This window comes from Rhea americana, unplaced genomic scaffold (genome assembly GCF_003343005.1).
Source record: "Rhea americana isolate MKP2758 unplaced genomic scaffold, rheAme1 scaffold_82, whole genome shotgun sequence".
In the NCBI taxonomy this organism is placed as follows: Eukaryota; Metazoa; Chordata; class Aves; order Rheiformes; family Rheidae; genus Rhea; species Rhea americana.
In genome coordinates, this window is record NW_028187001.1 from 291,160 (window position 1) to 312,260 (window position 21,101).

Genomic DNA, 21,101 nt, shown 5'->3' on the forward strand with positions numbered 1-21,101 from the left:
AACTGAATGAGCATTTTTTGAGTTGTAATTGTATTGCTTCCATGATCAGATATTTTCGTATATATCTTAGAATTGTAAAATGACAGGGGACATGRAATAAGAACAACTGTATCAGAAAATCTCCATGCTCCGTTAAACTACCAGCAAAATGGGATTCCTGGCCAACCACCACCAGCAGCCTGTCCCCTGAGATATGGGAGCAGTAAAGAGATTCTTTGAAAGTAACTTAAATCTGCAACAGTGTATTCTTTTCTGTCAGGCSTTAGGATGTACTTGATTCATTAGGAACATTACATCCAGGTCTCTCTACTTTCAGTCTCATGAAGTAGATTAAAACCTCTTACAAATAATTACACTAAGGGCAAGGACATTTTTTGTGTATTCTATCTGAAGTGGGAAAGGAATGCAAAGTTTGCCTTGTATGGAGTCTCTACAAATACTCTGGGATATCAGAATTTTCGCTTCTGCTAGCAGAACAAGTTGTAGAAACATCCAAGGCAAGAACTGAAAACTGGGCAGAAGGTAAGATAGCCCAGTCCTCATTGCTTCTTTCCTCTGTACTGAACTGCACTGGGGAAAAATGACCACCACAGTGGAAGCACATTTCAAAGAGAAACTCAGAGATCTATGCACATAATTTGGGACAGCGCTTTCCCCCAGCAAAAGCTTTCATACACTTTGTGCCATACCACATATGCATGGCATTGATCAGCATTCCTGTGAAAGTCCTGTCAACACTCTTTGTGCTTCTCACTGTGTTAAAACTGTGTTTGCTCACACTGCAACCTTCCTTAAACACAACAGTGAAGAGAAAGCTTCAGCGTTTGAYAACTGGCATGTTAGAGAAGTATGGAAGTTTGCTAAAAAAAAATTACAAGATGTTACAAAAAGAATTTATTTGGTCAACAACGAGAAATCCAAACAAAACACTGAATTTCTGACAAACCCATCCAAAAACAAGAGTGAAGACAAACACAGGACTATCACCCACAACTCTATTCCCTCCCTTCCCACACATGAGTTTTACAGATTAGTCACATCAGTAACAAGTCTTGAAGGCTGGGGACTTTTAATGTCAGTATTCTATTTAAYTCCATCTCATCACACTAAAATGAAGGAGGTGGAACTGAAATAAAAGTGGTGCTTCTAAAAACACAGTAATCCTAATAAGAACAAGGAGATTGCAAACTAGACTTCAGATTTGCTTTGGTGCAACYGGCTGCTGCAGAAGGCACAACAACTACAGTTGTGTGTTACAAACTACATGTGCTACAGAGACACAGAAGACCCCATGGGCATGAATTACAGTAAGAATTTCAGTTGCGGCTTTCTCTGTTCCCAAAAGGATACATGAATGTTCACGAGAATTAAAACAGCATATTTTTCCTTTTGTGGAAAAGCTGCATAACACAAATTACAGATCTTCAGCACACAATTTTACGTAGTAGCAGTGCTTTGCAGAACGTTTTGAAAAGGAGTGTCCAGGGTACCATTTTCTAAGGAGTCACCAATACTAAGGGGCTAATTCTRCTTCTCTTTAACAGAACAGTTGTGGTTCACTCCACCACACCAACTATTAGTGGGGCAAGCACAAATGACCAGAAGTAAAGGATGAGAGAACTGGAGCCAAACAGCCTGTGCAGATGGATGAGCTCTCACAGAGGCACATCTAATCTGCCTATGTTTAAGTTGTGTGCATACAACACAAAGATTGCTCCTGAAGCTGCACCTGAAATGAACGTAGCTCTCACAGCTACATAGCTTCCAACTTGCACATACAGTGTATGGATGCAACTTTAGGCTATCAGGCTAGTTCTTCTTTTTCCTTAAAGCATCACAGCAATCAGACGCTTTTTATTAAAATGGCAAAAATCACTGTTGGCATTGGCCCCAGTAGTGCTTTTTCTTCTCAGAGGTCTCTTCTGCTAAACAGACCTCTAACAGAGGGTGCCATGTCAGGCATTTTTTGTTGTTCTCTTTCATTAGAACATTTTTTCTATATAATTTTGCTTTAGGGTTGAATTTCTGCCAGCTAAGTATCAGTCTGGAAGAAAAACTTCCTGACTTACTATAAACCTTTTAAAAATAATTCAAATGGCTGGGCTATAGTAATTTGATATGTTGTATCTAGGCCAGTGGGCTCCTGGTTTCCAAAAATCAAAGATTAGCAGACACAACATTTCAAGCTGTGCTGTGTTAGACCGGATCCAAAAGCTACTATTTTAAATAATAATAAAAAATTGGGACTACTCACTTTTCTAAATGGAAAGGGTAGACAATTTGTATTGTCTTTTTATGGCATTGCTCTAACTTTTCCCAGTGAAAATTTTACTGAATGTAAATGAATAGTGCTACATTTCTTGCAAGCACAGTCAAGGCAGACTGGCATCAAATGAGAGAAACTATGGCTTTAGACAGGTAAAATGTTACYGTCTCTCCTTTTACAACCTGACAAGTATAGACACGTAGAATGGACTGTGACCATTGCTGACAGACAGTATAAAGAAAAACAGGGCAGAGAATCACTCCTCCTCCTTCCCTTTCCTACCCTCACCACAGGAAAAAAAGAACAACCAAAAAACCCCAATTACCCAAGCAAAAGCAAACATTGCAATTTACTCTTTTAGCTTCACAGACTGACTGAGGCACACATCACCACAGCTCTGTGCCAAGTCAGAGCACAGTTCAGGTACTCACAATTTGAGAGGAATAACAGGCCAGTATTTGGGCTGTTTTTTGTCACAGTTCCTATCAAAGGTAAGCTGCATGGCAGTCTCCATTGCTTGGATTTTGGCAGCTCCAGTGCCATAGAGTTTCTTCATTTCTGCCATTCGCCTCTCCCCRGGTCTTTCTGCAGGTGGCTGCACAGAACGCCCTGTCTTCATGTGAAGGTCATGATCAGCCTCCACATATACTTCTTGGTGCTCAGCTTCCAGCTGCTGCTGTTTCCCTAGATAAATAAACCACAGGAGACATAAATTAATCATCTATCAACCAGTAATAATTTGGTTGAACTTTTTAAATATTACAGGTTCAAATTTGTGCTGGGTCTAGAGAGTGCAGAGCCACGTGTTCCAGAATGCAGCTTACTTCCCCAATTTACAAAACACATCACGTTATTTTTTATGCTGTGTTCATCATTAGGCATAATGACAAATTCCTACTAAACAGTGTAACAAAATTAGATTGGAAGCAGTGAGGAGAAAGAAAGACGATCCTGGAATTGACTCCTGAAATTGCAAAAAACCTCTGAATTAATAATAAGAAATAAAAATCAGCATTGTTTCATTTCTCCCGCTCATACATGTTTCTTGGGGAAAAAAATGCGAGAGAATTCATTTCCAAAGTAATTATTTAGCAGCTGAGACAATGAAACAATGCACAGGAAAAGGTAACTTTAGCAGAGCCATGGCCAACAGAAATTGTAATCAGCTACTACCCCATGAAAATGAACAAAACACTGTCATACAAGTGCCAGCCATCAAGTATATCCAAYGAAATACAACTGTAAACATTGTGTTTAGACACAGTAGCCAACCTCAATCATTCCTCAAGACTTCCAAAGTCCTCCTCAACACAGCATTATTGCTATTGCTTTAAGACAAAACAAAACAAAGCCCAACATAAATCCCTGCAGCACATCTTTTAAAGAGGATTTGAAGAGTTCAAAGGGGTGAAAGACTTGGACCAATCTGCCCCCCAAAATCCTCTTTCGCAAGCCCAGTCTGGAAGCAAGAACTCAACGATTTTGCATGCCCAAAGTTAGCTCCACTTGGTGGGAGCTAATTTGTTCAATCAGGTGCTGCACTGAACAAATAATGCTACAGCAAGGTGAGCTATGCTGTTAAAAYGGTGAAGTGCTACAAAAGAACCCATCTTACAGAGACATTCCTAGAAGACAAACGAGATCACCTGCCAGGTGTTTAACTCCTTCACCAACCAATAACAGATGATAGTTCTCAACATTTCCACCACAGAAACAGTTCGTTACCAATATTCTTTAATAATGAACAAATGGGCTTGAGAACAAGTTCTTCCTAAACAACAAAAGGGACAGAGCATCCACAGAACAGGATATATCAGTCACATACAGCACATGTTTCTCTGTGTTCGGTGCCATGTGCCTCTTCCCTCCTTCCCCCAAGACAGAGATTTAACTCCCRTAAAACACATGACATCTGCAAACCCTAAACAAAAGTTAAGTATCCTGACATATCTGTGTCAAACATCTGCTGTTTATTTTTACTCTGGAAAGGACCGTAGAGAGCAGCCAACTGACAGCATCAGCCTCACTAAATAAAATATCTCCCATACCTCAGTCAGGGAAAATAAATATTTTTAAATAGTATAATCTGAAACTTCAATTCTGGCATCTGTTTGTCTGAGAGGGACAGAGAAAGCTTTAGTCCTGCCCTTTCGAATACCATCCACAGTTGTGTGTTGGAAGCAGAAGGGCAAGAGTACTTTAGTGTTTATTAGTAATACATTCCATAGAGATCTTCCACTCTCAGCAATTTTGTTTTAAGGGCACACCTCCGAAGTGTCCTGCTTTGCCAGAATTCAAGAGGAAATATACCTTTGGGTCCATATGCGTTTTTGGAAGGGTTGGATTTATTTGGTGTCAGGCCATTTTAACCACRAGGTCTGAATTAGAAGTAGTAATGCTGTCCATGGAGAGCCCACCACTATGGGCTCTCAGACTGTGGCTACGCAGGTCACTTGTACGCCGGTACAACAGGCTTACTAGGATGTCAGGCTGCCCACAGGTATGTAGCAAGCTTTTCAGCATAAATTTGATTCAAACAATGCAAATTACACTGAATATTATTAGAAAAAAGAGAAAAATCTATGTTGGAAAAACAGTATCTCCCACTATAGGTTACACAGCAAAACTTTGCAGGTAGGGCTCTGAACTGAACTTGTATTTGCTGGCTCTCCTGGGCCACAAAGATGATTCCTTATGCTTCTGTATTGCCCATGGATGTTTTTTATCCATTAGTTCCATAGCTGCATGTTAGAGACAACTGCTTCCTCATTCGCTCGCCTCAGAATGCCCTGTGATAGCTCACTGCACACAACAATACTTAAGATATTTCTCTAGAGATCTATAATGTATGCTTGCGTTTGGAAATTTAATRAGTTTTTAGGAGAAGTTTTATGACAGACAAGTGGATTACAGTTTAGTGTACGTGAACCTCCATTTGGGGCACAAACCGAACAGTTTATAAACCTGCAGATTCTAGCGTTAACAACCAAAACAGTCACCCTTYTGAACCCACTCTCCAAACTACCTAACGAACTTCCAGAGTACACATCTTATTTTACACTTACCAGATGTACTGCCTTTGACTTTCTAACCTAACTGGTATTATTTCACAGCTTCTGGTTAAAAATTTCCCAGAGCAACTCTATTACATAGCCTCAGACATTTAAAACCAGTGCTGTACAGAATCCAGGGAGAGGCCAGGGACAGAAGTCTGTGAAAAGGACATACGGCTTTTTGTACTAGAGGCTGAATTTGAACGTAGAATAGGGTAGCTGTTGCTASTAATACCACTTGGCAATTGTGTGGAAGGTACTGTAGCTTTAGATCAGTTATTTGTGGGAGATATAACCATGACAAAATCTACCATCAGTGAGAGCACCATTTGCCATCATAGATAATCATGGAAAGAGAAGCCATGGAAGTAAAACAGTATGTAAACTAGTGCTTTTACAAAAGTAGGATTTCTAGTCAAACACAGAGATAAGTAAGAGATGAAGGGAGAGAAAGCTTTGTCCTGCTAAAATGCACACTCAGCTTTCTTTGGTGGGGCAGTAGCTGGGAAGTAGAACTGCTCTTAGTTGCAGCAAGCCTGTGTTCTTTCCATTATATCAAGATTTACTTTAAAAACAAAACATAGCAATGCCACTTGTGCTAAGTGTACGATTATCTCTTCAGCAGAAAGATAAGAATCTGTCAATGGACAAATAAAATAAGCTGCTTATAACAATAATCACCTATGGAAGTATGCAGAACTTCCTATATTATTTTGTAATATATATTATTATCATAAATTATTTTATTTGAAAATAAAATAATTTCATATTATTTTATGAATTAGGTAGCAAGGCTTATTATAAAACCAGTTCTCAGCCTGTAGTGATGAAATCCCTAGCTCATTCTAAAATCAGAGTTCCATGCTCCAAATTCCTAAGTCATTGTGCTGCCATATAATAAATGTGAAACAGTTTTACAGTTTTGAGTAGTTCCTCCTTCCACTTCACATAGACTAAAATAAATGTGCTTTCCTCTGCATCATTCAAATTCAACTACTGGCAAGCTTCCCCTAATTGCAGAACAATGTTTTACAAATGTTAAAAAGCTGGGCAGCCAGCTGTGGTGTTGTTTGGTTACTGTACAAAGAATAAGCATTGCTGATGTTTTTATAATTGCTGAGCTTTGTTTCTCTCCAAAGACTCTTTTCTCTTGAAGCTCTTTTCAGAATGAATTTACTCTTACTAAATACAGTTCTGCTGGGAGGTCATTGTTTTCTGGCCCAAACCTGTTGGGACACCTTTTTTTCAAACACAGTAAACAGCTCATTTGCTTTCTTCTTTCAGGAGTAGCAAGATTTCTATGCAACTCACTTCACTGCATCTTTGGACACCATCAGTGATTCTGGGCTTTCTGAAAGAAAGTCTTTTCAGTTTTTCTACTGGCTGTGAATAATTACTTTTAATTTGGGGTATACCAAGTGAAAAGAATTGTGTACCAGTACAGACAACTATGTCTGTCCTCATGGACTGCCAAAGGCAGGATGAGCAGTAACTAACATGCTAGCTGTTCCACGCATTTGGAGCTTCGTATGGAGACAAATGCCCTCTTAGCTACCTTCTGCAGACTATGACCATTCTTAAGATGAAAGCAGTTTTTCCTAAGGGACCTCAGAAGCTCAGGTCCCTTATTTCTCACTTTATAAAAAGAACATTTAGTAAGTCTGTACGTTTGATCCACTTCACTCTTCTCTCTTTGTAATACCATTTGAAAAGCTTAATAATAATAATAATAATAATAATAAAACCTCTCTGAAATTTACCTCTGAATAAAAAAAACCAAAACCCAAATTCAAAACCCAAGTAATTTCTCTTACTTGGACGACATCTCCATGAAGAGACTTTTTAACATTAAATAGCAATAAAAGCAGAGAGGGTAATTATCTATGTTAGATTTTTAATGAAGGTACAGAAAGATTCATACCCATCACGGTGTGGTTCCTTGTACCATTTTTAGCTCTTAGTATGTATATAYCCAGCCTTTAGCAAACTGTAACCAGTGATAATATGCAATTTGGCATCATTTCTCATAAAGGCAGCCCTCTCCACAGTTATTCAGGTGTTCGCGCGCTCTGCCACACACAATCATATTTATGGCAAGAGACAAAGTGGCAAATGACTTCTCCTTAATTGACTTTCAGCTTCTTGCTTAGTTAGCACATTACTCTTCAGGGAAATATTTCATTTTCCCCAACCTTGATCTGTTTTTTTTTTTTCCTCATTTTCTGTGTTTTCCTATCGACCTATACCCCTGTTCATGTATTTGTCTGCTTATTTCAAATAATGAATGATTTTTCTGTTATTGCAGCATGTGCATTTCTGAGCTTTCTCATCTTCTCTTAAATGCTTCCTGAGCTGATTTGAGCAGCACACACTAACAGTCACATACTACTCATTTCTACTGATTAAAAACCTAGTTCTTAGTCTTTGAATGTCACTTCCCACAAGCCTACTGTTGTGTTAAATATTCTTCCCACACAGGCTTCTTCATGAAGCTCCCTAGCAAAGCTAAGTAGCTTTACTATAAACTCACATATGAAATTTTCTGAAGTGATAGCATCAGACCATCTTATTATGCCAGTATTTGCATGAATCAGGTATACCATGAGGCAGCTCACTATCTTTACCTTGAGGAATTCCAACAAAATACAGATTTCAAATTTAAGATTTTGTAAACAGGATTTCCAGGGAGTTTAATTTCACTTCTTTAAAAATCTACAGAATTATGTATTTCCAGAGGCTTGGGMTCTCAAGCATTACTCTTGATCAAGTGTAAATCTTTGGAGGACAAAAGCCTTCATGAGTGGGAACCTGTGGGACACAAAACAACAGACTTAACTCTTCATTTGTAAAGATAAAATATTCACAGTTATAGGAAGGAACATTGCCTTGTTTGCTGAAGAGTTACTTTAAAACACTAAGCAACTTAACAGAAATTGTAGAAACGTACTCAAAGACAAAAGTGAGATTCTTTAGCAGCAGAACAGCACCATTCTGGCTGTGAGTTGGCTTAGGGAAGACAGACTCACGTTTAAGTGTTTCATTAAAGTGTTCTATGTGAAAAAAAATGTATTAAAAGGATTACAGCTGATATAAGTTTTCCCTTCCCATTTCTAACAGGTAAAGTCTGATAATCAAAGAAGTGTAGACAAGCCACTATATCAGCAGTATAATCTATGATGAAAATCAATGAYTGTAGGTGGTTTGAAAACACTATTCTGGATTAACAGTGACCTTGCTTGGGAGTAGTTTTCTCTACAGATTAGCTCTCAGCCACCACTGTGACAACCAAATATGAAACAGAACTACCACAAATGCTAAAGATATTAATGACATGAGTGTCTCTACGTTGATAGATTTTCCATGTGCTAGTTGAGGAGGGAATGAGTTAAAAGAAATTGAATATTTCACCACAAATATCTATAAGTAATGCAATACTCTCAAGAAAAAAAGAACGTGTTCTGTTACAGACTGAAATAAGAGCAGATGTGATTCCTTGGCAGGCCTGTAGCAGTCTGAAACTGTRGTTCCATGGACATTTTTCTCAGCTACAGAACTGGCTTATGCAGTTCCTGTTCCCCTCCTTCTCCCTTAGCTGTATGCTCCAGGTCCCAAACACCTCAAGGATGCCAGTACAACTGCCTATGAGGCCACACGAGGATTTCTACAAAAAACTGTTATATTTAATCCTGGAACAGTACAGTGTCTTGGCACCACACATGCTGAACTAAAGAAGTAGCATGGGAGCAGGAGTGAATAGCYAGGAAGAGGAACTGCTTAACCTGGCTTTGGCACTGACAAAAGTTAATTGAACCATAGCCTGACCGAAAAGCTATTAGCAAGAGCAGGAAATAGTCTAAGGAAAGAAAGTATACTCCTTAAGAAAGAGACAACTGCAACAGGCTACCAGAGCAGACAGAAAATAGCTTTTTTCCAGTCCAGAGTATTGAGTTAGATATCCTCTCCTTCACTGCAATAGACGTTTTCTATTAATTTTAAAGAGTAAAGCTCTGTAGAAACAAGGTTGAACATAGCAATTTCAAAAAGTTAACACTTAGCCATTTGAAGTGGTTAGAAAGCCAGAAAATGGAGTTAGAATCGAAGTGTTCCACCTCCAGATTTGCTGCTGAGTGGTCCATATCATTCTTAAGTTACTTAACTACATCATACCTCACGCTAATGAATCCGTAAAAAGAGTCTAATACCTTCCTACCTGACAGACGGTTTTGAAGGATTAATTATCACATATTATTTTGAAAATCATGGGTTAAATAACTTGTAGAAAGGTACACAGTTAAGAGGAGATAAAAGCAACTAACTTCTGTTTTACAAATAAGATTAGGAACTCAAAAGGGTTGTCTTGCTGTCTCCAAAACAAACTGCCAAGGATCCTAGATGTAAACATGAACTTGACGGTTTGTGTTGTTTCAACTAGCAATAGGCTATACTGATTACTGTCCAGCTAAATAACCTTTCTTTCAAATTTTCTTCTATTTTCTACCATAACGAAACCCTTAAGAAGGGATCTTCTTGTCCCTGACAACAAAATCAGTTGAACAGTCAAAACTAATAAATATTAAGAAGCCACCTTGCTTGGTGTAATTTCAAGCAAAAGCCTGCTGTAGAAATTACAATGCTATAAACATAATCCATATTCAGATAGATAGCTATCTCTGGCAGCTCTGTAGAGGATACAAAATACCTAGATGAGCCCAATGTAACCAAGGTTCTGCATCACTTACACSACACAGACACCAACATTCACATGACAAAACACAGACACTGCTGGAAAATTTATCCAGACTACACACTCGTGCCATCTGACAGAATTAAAAAGCCAGCAAGTTGCAGACCACTACTGAGAAATTAGCGCAGGATCAGGCATTGGCAGCTGCCTCTAGTAAGGATCAAGCCTATAGCAATAAGATTAGACACAGACCAGCTGACTCTGTGCTCCCATCCCCCCGAACAACTCCAATCTGTCACTGATGGCAACAATGCTGAYGCCAGACAAAGACACCGGTGCTAGAGTAAACAGAAGGATTACTTAAATCTTTCTATAACTGTATCTGTATACACACATACATATATRCATCTCACAGGCAGAGGAGAGTGAACACATTTCAGCTTCTCAAAGGAATGTTCAAATGTAGAAGTGCTTCTTTAACAAAAATAAATAAATGAAAACAATGAAGAACATGAGTTTCGCTACCAAGACAGCTTTTACATGTGCTCTGAATAGAAATTAAGTACATGCACTTAGAAGAAAGTGCTCCATGATGTATAGAGTGCTAGGGAGGGAAGGCGGAAAGGGAGAGGGGAAAAAAAAAGAAAAAAAAAGAAAAAAGATTTAGTTTGCATCAGCTTTCTAGAACAAAATTCTCACATTAGAACTTTACATTGAAATTCCTTTCCTGACTCCAGCCACAGACCACACTGCTGAATTCAGTGTGGTATTTTTTTTTTTTTTTATTTTAAGATATGGCAAAGCAACTCAATAATATATACTAGGAAATCTATTACTTTATTTTCAAAAAAAATTTTGTTTTTTAAATATTTTTGATAAATTGCAATTATGTTGTTGGGTTTCCTTTTTTTTTTCTTTTAAAGAAATCAGAACATATTCAGGCTATGAACCAACATTTCAGTTTACCAGCAGCTCCTTTAGCCAATATTACTGCAGACGAGCAGAATTAAATAAAAACACTGATCCAGACAAAATTAATCTCATCAAGTAAACGCATATGTTTGTCATGCTGCCCGTAAACTACAGTGGGCATCCTGACCAATCATTTTGTAAGGGGCATCTAGACAGAAGGTCAAACTAAAGAAATCAGCAATGTATAGCATAACTTGCAAAAGAAAGGGCTAAGACAGTTTACTTCTGACCTTTGCTTGCTGCTTGCTCACTGCTACTGTGCTAAATAATATTACTTACAGGCATCAATACTGATTGACAAATTGGTACTTTCAAGCCATCATAAGAGTTTAAAAGCAATACTAGGAAGCATACAAACCTAATACATATTAAACCCTTGGGTTCTGTTTTTGATACTGCTTTTCACTTAGCATCACTTAAGCAGTCTAGTAAATTAAATGGAGTTACTTAAATGTCCAAGGTTAATCGCTACACTTAGGACTAAAAACCACAATAGAAAAACAGAAAATATGCCAGAGGAAAATTCCAGATGTGGCTCTATCGTACTTTTGACATAAGAAATAATTTAAGAGTCYGTTGTGGAAGCATAAGTCTAAGCTAAGCTAAGCATTGCCTCTTTTCAAAAAGGCAGTTGGCATTCTGCCTTTTAGAAAATTAATACCAACACTTCTTAGCAAGTGTGAATTTCATGTCTCCCTCAGTGATTTCAATGGGGCAATTCATACAGGAAGAAAGTGTAAGTGACTTGATGAAGAGAAGACTTCACATAAGAAGAGAGCCATCGAGGCTCACAGCCTGTTCAAAACAGAGGTCAATAGATGATGCCAAGCAAAAAAACACAAAATCAGGGCATACAAATCACCAGCTTTAACCACCGAGAAGTGGGAAGATTGGGAAGAGGTAGATACTACTTCTTGCATTCCACCAAGAGCCAGATGCTCTTCTAGCCACCACCTCAACACCTCCTCCACCAATTTGCTCTGATACTGGATGCAGTTTCATAGTTCGGATTCATCCAAAGTTTCTCAGCCTTGCCACCGGTCGAAAATCCCAAAGTAACAACAACTAAGGAATTTTAAAGCAAATCTTCCAATGCATTTGCTTTACTACTGCTCAGCAATTGCTTCAGAATTTGCTCCTAGAAATGAATGTGATATTCAAGGCCTGTCCAAAGTGGGTGAACAGCAGTGTGGCTTGTTAGCATTTGTGGACAACCATATTAAAATCATGGCCCAAAATATTCTTCAGAGACCTACATGCCTTGGTAAAATCTCCCCACTTTCCATGTGAATACACAGCTGACTTTCAGAGTAACAACCACCATTTCAGCAATTGCAAATGAAATTAAACCCAGGAGGTTCTCATCCAGCTAAATATGAATAACAATCAAAAGTGTATTTTATTTTAAATTGCTGCCATGATTTCAGCGCACTGCAGAATGGTGTTTCGACAACTTAAGATTTATTTCCTTGAAAATATCAGGGGAAAGCTCTGACACTGGCTAAACAGGCTGCAGTACTTGGGGAGCAAACAACAATTGTAACATTGATGAACAACTGGATCGAACTATATTTAGCAGTTCACATGGTGTGTTCCTCAGAGGCAGAGGAGGGCTATTATCCCCATATTACAGGTCTAAATCCACAAAGCATCTCCGGACACAAACTCCTAGAGTAGAAGGTGATTTAGACTTCTTGAAATGGGATTCACAGAAGACTGCATCACAAGGTGGCTCAGGTACTCAACCCAGCCAGTGGCAAAGACAGACTGACAACATTCCCTTGCACACTTAGGTTTAAGATATGTCTTCCTTTGAGTATGAACGACATGCCCCCCTTTACTTTGAAGGTATGGTTAGAAGAGAAGAGTTATTCTTTTGCATATCTGTTTCTAAATTCTACCCATGTTGAAAGCTTTTGTGGCTCCAGTCCTACATGACATGTGCAAGGTCATGATGGAAGTCTGGAAAGGTCACCCAAATCTGAGATGGGTAGCTTAACACCCTCTGTCTCTCTCACTTGATTTGGTGCATGTGAGGAAGCGAGTTTTGAAAAGACCCAGGCAGAAGTCTCTGAACTCTCACCTTCTACCTCCAGAGCTCCAGCAATTCCATTATGGTAACGGACTGGTATTCCATCTGGATGTTTCTGACAAGACTACAAACAGCGAAAGACTTTGAAAAGGAAATGGCGTCTCTGAAGTTTTGGCATTAATAACACCCTATTAAAATTAGCAGGAATAACTTACGTGTCTTCAAGCAAATCTGTACCAGAGGTTTATAAAAAAAAGAAAGACTTCAAATGTTAAATATTTGAGATACTTTGCTCCTATATTCTGTCCCTTGGACTGCCATTGTTTACTTACAAGGCTGAAAGTACCATGTTAAAAGAGGTCTGAATTCAGAGTCATTAGCACAGAACTGTGTCAGAGCTCCCTCCAAAAGTAAAATCATTCAGGGATCCAGAAATGCTGCATGTAGCACCTACCTGGAACCAGTAATCAACAAAGTTTAGAGGCGATGGAAAAGTGCATTAACTGTGAAGACAGACTGCCTGAGACCAGCAGCTAGCACAGAGCAGCTTTTATATCACTTTTCTCTAGAGCTGTGTCTGACAGCATGGTCTCACCTGCTCTTTTCCACAGCAGCTGCAGCTGCTTTCACAGGCTCCCCTGCAGGGACGAAGAATGAAGAGAAAACTAGGGGAGCCACTCAGAGCAGCTGCAGATGCTAATGGAATAAGCAAGCAGGCAGATTTGCCTTCGGAAAGTTACCAGCACTAGTTCTCAGTAAAAGTAGAGTTTGTGCCCCCAGCACTACCAAACTGTTCCCATATGAGGGAGCCTTCTGTAACAGCCCTCTCAAAGCTATTTCTGCTCTTACAACAAGGCTGGGAAGGGATTCCCTTTCCACATATGGCCTCTCAGCCCTGGGATCTGCTTGGGAGTTCCTTGACAAAGCTCTGCAGAGCCCAGGTACATCACAGCAATGTGTTTGGGCCTTGGAGACTGCATGGACACAAAGCAGACACTGGCACTCTGCTTGTCTAACTTAAAATTGACTTACTTCATGTATTTTCTTTGTAAAGAGCAAGTCCCAATCCTTCAGAGCTGTAAAAGTGACAATGCACAAAACAGCAAGCCACTGACACGTTTCCACAGGATCCTTCCAAGACCATCAACTATCAAGGAAGAGCACTAGAAAACAGGTATGGCACATGGATGGTAAAAGACAGGTGCAGCTGAGAGAAGCAATTATCTGTCCCATCCTATGCGTCTTATAACCTCAAGAAGCAATTCCAGTCAGAAGGAATTTTACCACAGCACTGATTTACTATATTACCTAACTGTTCTCGCTGACTCATGACTAATGGACTCATGAATAACCTGTGGATAAAAGCTCTCTACGAGAATGGATAGTTAAAACTCTGTACTTGCCCAGTAAAGATAACATCAATAGCATGTCTTCTGGTCACGGAGACGACATGTAACTTAACAGTTAAGCAAAAGGCTGGGATTAGCAACTCTTCTCAGACCATCCTCTTTGTTCTTCTACCACTCAAGCCTTTTGCTTACTTCCAAACGAGGCACTCAAAATCCCTTATAAATATGAAGAGTCTGAGCCTCTCAACAAACCACTTGAGGTATACACTATCTCCACTGTGTTACTGTGAAAACACTGGGGCAGACAAAAAAAGGTGACATATTCAAGCACAGGTTCTAAAGTTTCATGTTCTCCTAATAAGGCAGCCACTGAGACAATCTTCATTTCCATAAAATGCAGGAGGAAATGGAGGTGCTTGCCACCGTGGCATTCATCTTCAGGCAGTATCTACACTACAGGTATGCTGAAGCACATGAACTTCTTTGCCTGTGCAGCCAGCTATAAATCTGCTGCAACTCAAGCACCAGTCACCCACAGCGTGCTCGGAAGAGCTGAGCCCTGTGCAGCTGCTGGCACACAGGGCAGCAGCATTCCAGGGCTCAGCTCCACTGTACTGGCCAGGCTGTGTGTTTGGGAGTGCAGTCCACAGCACCTTTAACATGCCCCCTACAAGCTCCAACTTGGGCCACCCCTTAGCACCTAACAGTAAAATGAGAGAACGCCTAGTCTTGCACTTAYATACTTTCAGGGCATGTCCATACTGCCAAAGAGACTCAGTCTGAGGCAAAGAACAAACAAGATTTTATATACCCCAATTTCCAGTTCTATTCATTAACTCTCACATGACTCTCTGGAGCACGCAGCAAAGGATACTTCAAAACTGTACCCAGTTCAGTAAAACAGAAAGCTCAGTTTCCTCAGCAGCTCCTCAAGCTATCTACTGTCTCTCTTCCATTAACTTGCAGAGCAGCATGTACACCTGTATAACATAATGCACACTGCGCACTGGATTGCTAGGCAAGTTATAGGCCCAGGGCCTCAGTGCATAGCGAAGCTATGTATTTTTCCAAGTTCAAGCTCTGTTTCAAGCATGAGATCCAAGGACATTTTCTTGACTATAAAATAGTCCAGGAAAATCTGTGTTCCCAAACTGATACTCTAAGTACAAAGAAATCTTTGTAGTTTATGAAAGTGAAATAAAACTATGGCCAACTGTTGCTTTCCAAACACAATTCAGAATCTTTATTTTTGCAAATATATGTATTTTTTTAATAYAAACATGGTGAAGATTGTGCCACTTTTTCTTGTTTCCCTCTCAGGGAGGCATTTTTCTTCTCTTAGCTTTGAGTACTAAATAACACAAAAATTTGTTCATGTGAAACAGGGCTGGCAAAGCCATAAAATTCAATTGGACATTTATAAGGCCAGCATCTACACTGCTTTGACAGACTAAGGTACAGCAGAAGTGAAGGAGACSCTGGAGACCAAAAATAAGAATCTGAACTCTGAGGTCTAGTGGAAAAGAGGYAGAGGAAAAACAGGGAGAAGCATTTACCAAAACTGAAGGAAAATGGAAACAACCCAYGGTTGCAAACAACCTGCATAGCAGTCAGCATTTTCCAAAGCACCACAAAGGCTTTAAAGAAGAATAAAATCAAAAGCTTCATCCATTTGGTTCTATTCAAGTAAGTTAAAAACATGGAAAATTCCATCACACACACTTCACGGAACAGGCAGAGGCAACAGTCATCTTTCAGAGAAAAAGAAGCCCGAGGGGGAAAAAATTATAAATTGCAGATTTGAGACAAATATCTTCGTTCCCTTCATTCCCTTTCAGAAAACTTTAGGCAATATTATTTTGGGAAAAGCTGGAGGGTATGTGTTGGCAATACAAACAGAGGCTTTCATGGAAAAAACTAGTCACGACATTAACAATTGACAGACTATTATCTGTTMATAACGAACTAACATGACTGCAGTTTCCTTTGCTTCTCTTTGTTTTAACTAAAGGACACCATCTCGTTGCCTGTTGACTACTACAGAATAGTTCTCTATGTACTTGTAATGCTGTATCGACTCAATTATATTAGTCATTTTCTCTTTAATACCATTTATGTAAAAAAGGGGAAAGAAGAAAAACAGCATAAAGACAAACTATGTATTTCAAAGGTTAAATTTAAAAGTGTAATAAATAAAATACATGCAACTAGATAATTTACCAATTTGTTAGACTTGGAAATTTTCTTTTCTTGGTTTTTGGTCCTTTTAATTCTTAAAGCTACTTACTGTATTCTGTCTTTTACAGCTAGGCTGTACAAGTCAGTGAATCACTGCAAATGCTCACTGCAAAACTAAAATTTAGTGCATCATTTAGAAATCCACATGTTCTTGAAGTTTGTGGTAGCTGCTGAAAAATGAAATAAACCTGAAGTTTTCTTCTTCTGTTAGTCTGACCTGGCAGCTTTTTTCACTTTCAAACTCCTCTTTGCAATTTATGTTAATACAGGTATATACAACCAACCTGCCTTTCCTGCTTCCACCTTCACCCTATTTAAGTCTTCCACCCTTACAGTTTGTAAGATCTTCTCTGCTGATGTCAGTGATCACTGTTACCTCCAGCAGATCCTACATCAAGCATTAGAAGTGAGAGTTTGACAKGAACTAGGATTCATTTTAGTCTATCTCATTACCTTTTTATATATGGAGGAGACACAGATTGTATGAGGGAATCAACTATATCTAAATATGTAAATCAAGACTCCCATCACACACATGGCCAAAATATGCCACATTAAGGCTCTGAAGTATTTCCCAACTTTGCAGGGCTTCAAAAATACCAGACTAATGGCAGTCATCCTTCAAAGATATCAGTCCTCTACCTTCTGTACCAGTACTCTCATCCTTACACACGACATTCCTCTTTCTTTCTGTCCCATTGCTATTTGTTTCCTACATACTTTCAGATATTTCAGTAAGTTGCCAATTAACATAGGCCAAATTCTTGCATAGCTTTCAATTTAAAACAAGAGCAAACCAGGTGTTTGCTCCCAAATGAACAGCAAGGTGCAGAGGTGAAAGGCTGTGAACTCCACCTGCAGCCCTTTATCTATGTCAGAGGAAGCAAACTTCACACACAGCCCTCCCCTTAACATGCCCTAACAGCTGGCTTGTACTTCGTGTGCTTATCAAGGTGGCTATTACGCATTCTCCTCTGCCATGTCCAAATCTTTCCACTCACTTTAGAGAAAACTTAAACTCTGATCTCAACATCACAAATGTCTCTTTCAGAAATAGATACCTGAATTTCAGGCACTGCTGAGCTTTATAGCACCCAAGTTCCTTTACAGATCTGCTCATACAGTGGACAATTACGGCCCAAGACTTACAGTTTGGGATTGGAAGTAAAATGTGTCTGAGAGAAAATATTAAGTAACTGTGTTTTTTGTGTGTATCTGCATTATCTCCATTTTCCTTGAGGATTGATAAAAAAGCTAAAATGATTCCTCAACACATTATGAAAGATATAACCTGATAACGTCATTGAAATTTAGGGGTTCATTAAGCTAGGATTGCTTTGCTCAGAAACAGACCCAGGATACTGAATAACACTGTCCCATAAAAGTAGAGTAGTAGTGTCTTCAGCAGGGTCTCCATACAGCTCATCAAATGAGTATTTTCCTTCTGCTGCTGCTTGTATTATTTCTTCTGATAAATTTCAACAGAATTAAAACTGTATTTTATTTTCCTTCCTCCCCACTGAAAGAAAATTACTTCTGCACAAGCTCATACTATATTTTTAATTACTTGCAAAATTAGCATTTAGATAGCACCATTTACTGAAGAGTACTGTAGCACTTTTAAGTTTCAATTAAATCAAGCACTGCACTTGTTCACTTTTGCTTGCTTTGAAGAATTACAGCCAATTATTACCCTCACTTTATCAGGAAAACTACAAAGAAACTGAAGAACACAGAAACTAAAGGCCAGAGTCTGCTTTCATTTACACCAAGATCTGCAATACTGTCACTCAAGTGAAAGGAATTACACTTACCCAGAACTAAGCTAAAAAACGGCACAGAGTCGAGACCTAATTATTCCAAAAGCTTCGAAGTACCTATGTGGTAGAAGGATCAAGGGTCAAATCTCTCCATTCTCAGTCACCAGCCTCTTCCTGATCCACTTGCTCATCGTAAAGAATCAAATCATATTTTTAGCAAGAACAGAAAGTGAGAGGTCAGGAAGACATAAAATAGTTATATCAATGTTATATAGGATATTTGTGAAAAAGAATCTCCAAGCCAAGATTTCCTAATTTCCAGGATACTGCTTTAATCACTAACATGCCCTTAAACAGCATAAATCCAAAGAAAGCAAACTGCATTTCTAGACTTAGCCATGCATCTCAAAGCATCCTGTACCTCTTCAAAGGAAGATTTCAGAGAACAGCAAATTCACTCTGCAGAAGCAGAGCTATGCTGATGAGAAAGGGCTGCATGTCAGGCACTACCACTGAGTTCCTTAACTCACATTCCTCCACTAACCAGAGAAGCTGCACACCACACCGAAGGAAATGTGAAGTTAATCTGGGGTGTCTCAGTTTACTAGATACACTCCAATCAAAGAATTTAACATAGTTTTAATTCTTTCTCCCAATCATTGTCTTTATTCTGCATTTTTAGAGCATTTCTTTATTTCAATATGCGTAACAAGTTCTATCAAACATTCATTCTGGGTATTTCCTTTCTGGAAAGGAATCTATTCAGTTACCATTCTGGTATGTGACTTACATGAGGAGAGTTATTTTCATCATGCTGTTTCTTAAAAACAGATCATAAATTTGCCTGCAACATTTGTACTGACAATTTACTGTATATAAAGTACAATATGATACTCAGAGTTATTGGGCTTTTTCATTTCTGTGAAATCTTAAAGGAAAAAGAGGGTTGAGACCTAAAAATGGTCAAGTCTTTGTCTTATGTCCCCTACTTAAGGGTTTGGGTCCAGATCAAGATGCAAAACAAAGAAAAATTTCTGGTACAGTACAGAATGCAGAGGACCCAAGGGATGTAGGGAGAGAAGAGAAGCCCTTGGAATTCTGCTGTTGGGTTAGCCAAAGAACAAGAAGTAAAATGGTTGATCCATATTATAAAGTACATTAAGGTTTACCCTAGGGTTGTAGTAAAGTTCTTCCTCTGGGTTCCCCTTTCAGAGATATATCATGTAATTAGATTTAACCTTAAAAATTCTGGAGTTTTCACAATATTTTGTACTGAATGGCACTAAAAAGTCCTTCAGCTAATTTAAATCTTTAACTCCAATTTTAAAATCTAGCATGAATTAATTTTGGATTTTGAAATGTAAGTATATCTAAATACTTTTAACAGAAAAGCTGACTGATTAAATGTTKTTTTAAAATTTAAGCAAATTTTGTGAGATAAACCAAAGGGTAGTTAGAAATGGAAGGCAAAAAAAATGCGAAAGACTGAGTGAGTGACTCTTAAAAGAATGAATTCTGAAATAAAATACCAGTGCAATCTGTGCAATTAAGAGCACTGATCATTCTACCCACGGACAGATTTTCTTCAGAATTGAAGATGAATATTGTCTTCTCTTCCTTACAGTCATCATCTTTTCTCTCTCATAGAAAGACCTTCTAACGTTTTCCGAGCCTTATTTCTAATGAATGGTCCTGACCTGAGTGCACCCACAGGTTTTGCCTGGTTCGTTGCAGCGCCCCCTACTCCTGTAAATTGTTACAAACACTCTAAAACACTGAAGTTATCCATCATCCAACGCGATGGCCACCAAGCACCAGAAAATATACAACAAACACAGACTTACGCAGTTCTTCCCGGTGCCTCTCTGTCTGGGCAAAAAACTGGCGAAGTTCTTCTGTGATCTCCATGTTACTCAAGTCATATTCTATCTCCTCTTCGGACTCAGAGCCTTCCTGCATTTCAGAGTCCCTATCAGCATCCTCCCTTCCTGGGTGGGCAACCCTGTACTGCTGAGCTCCACCATGGTACTTAGCTCTGCCACACCGCCTGTAGCTAGAAAAACAGCTAGGAGTATGTGGTAGGTCATTCCCATCCCAATCTGAGTAACGGCTACTTGGAGAGGTTGCAGAAGGATGCCATGGTAAGTGATAGAAGGACTCCATGGCTTTCCTGTAGGCTTTCTGGTGTTTATGCATCCAGCGCATGGCTAGATCATAGTGCTTCCAGTATCTTGCATACACTTGCTGAAAATACCATGGYTCAGTGTCTTCCTGTGACAATTTCTCCTGGGGAGCAGGGGGAGGGAAAAAAAGGAAGAAAGAGAACACAAACAGTAATTGAGGGGAGAAACACTGTGAAGGAAAGCCCTAAGTTTGCCTTTTAATCATCAGTCATTCTTTTCCTATGATAAACAATACATACCTGAATGAGAATGGTAAGTATTTATACGGTGCAAATGTATTACACTTCATTACTCTTACAAGAGACTTTTTCCTCATCAACTATCAATAAAGAATTCCTAATAAAGCAATAGTATACAGAAGAGATTTTCTCAAGTGTTCCTGCTACTGTGGTGAAAGTGGATATATTTCACATTTCGCTACTTGCTCATCATGAACTGCAAGAACTGGATCATTCCAAGGTGTATGCATTACAACCTGTAACTGCTTTCTAAATTCAGAAAATACAAGAGATTAAAATTCCTCCATATTAAACAAAGGCATTAATTTTATCCAGTACCACATTT

The 21,101-nt window shown here is 39.0% G+C and overlaps 1 protein-coding gene across 1 annotated transcript in view; it reads right to left on the reverse strand.

Moving 5' to 3' along the window:
* Nucleotides 1-879: 879 nt before the first annotated feature.
* The window catches only part of GEMIN8 (gem nuclear organelle associated protein 8), a 28,123-nt gene continuing 7,901 nt past the window's right edge, over nt 880-21,101 (reverse strand). Inside the window, exons 4-5 of the mRNA XM_085323099.1 lie at nt 20,199-20,640; nt 880-2,950 (exon numbers count right to left, since the gene is read on the reverse strand). Of these exons, the coding sequence (XP_085179225.1) occupies nt 2,694-2,950; nt 20,199-20,640 (699 nt within the window). The 3' untranslated portion in view covers nt 880-2,693. The remainder of the gene's footprint in view (nt 2,951-20,198; nt 20,641-21,101) is intronic.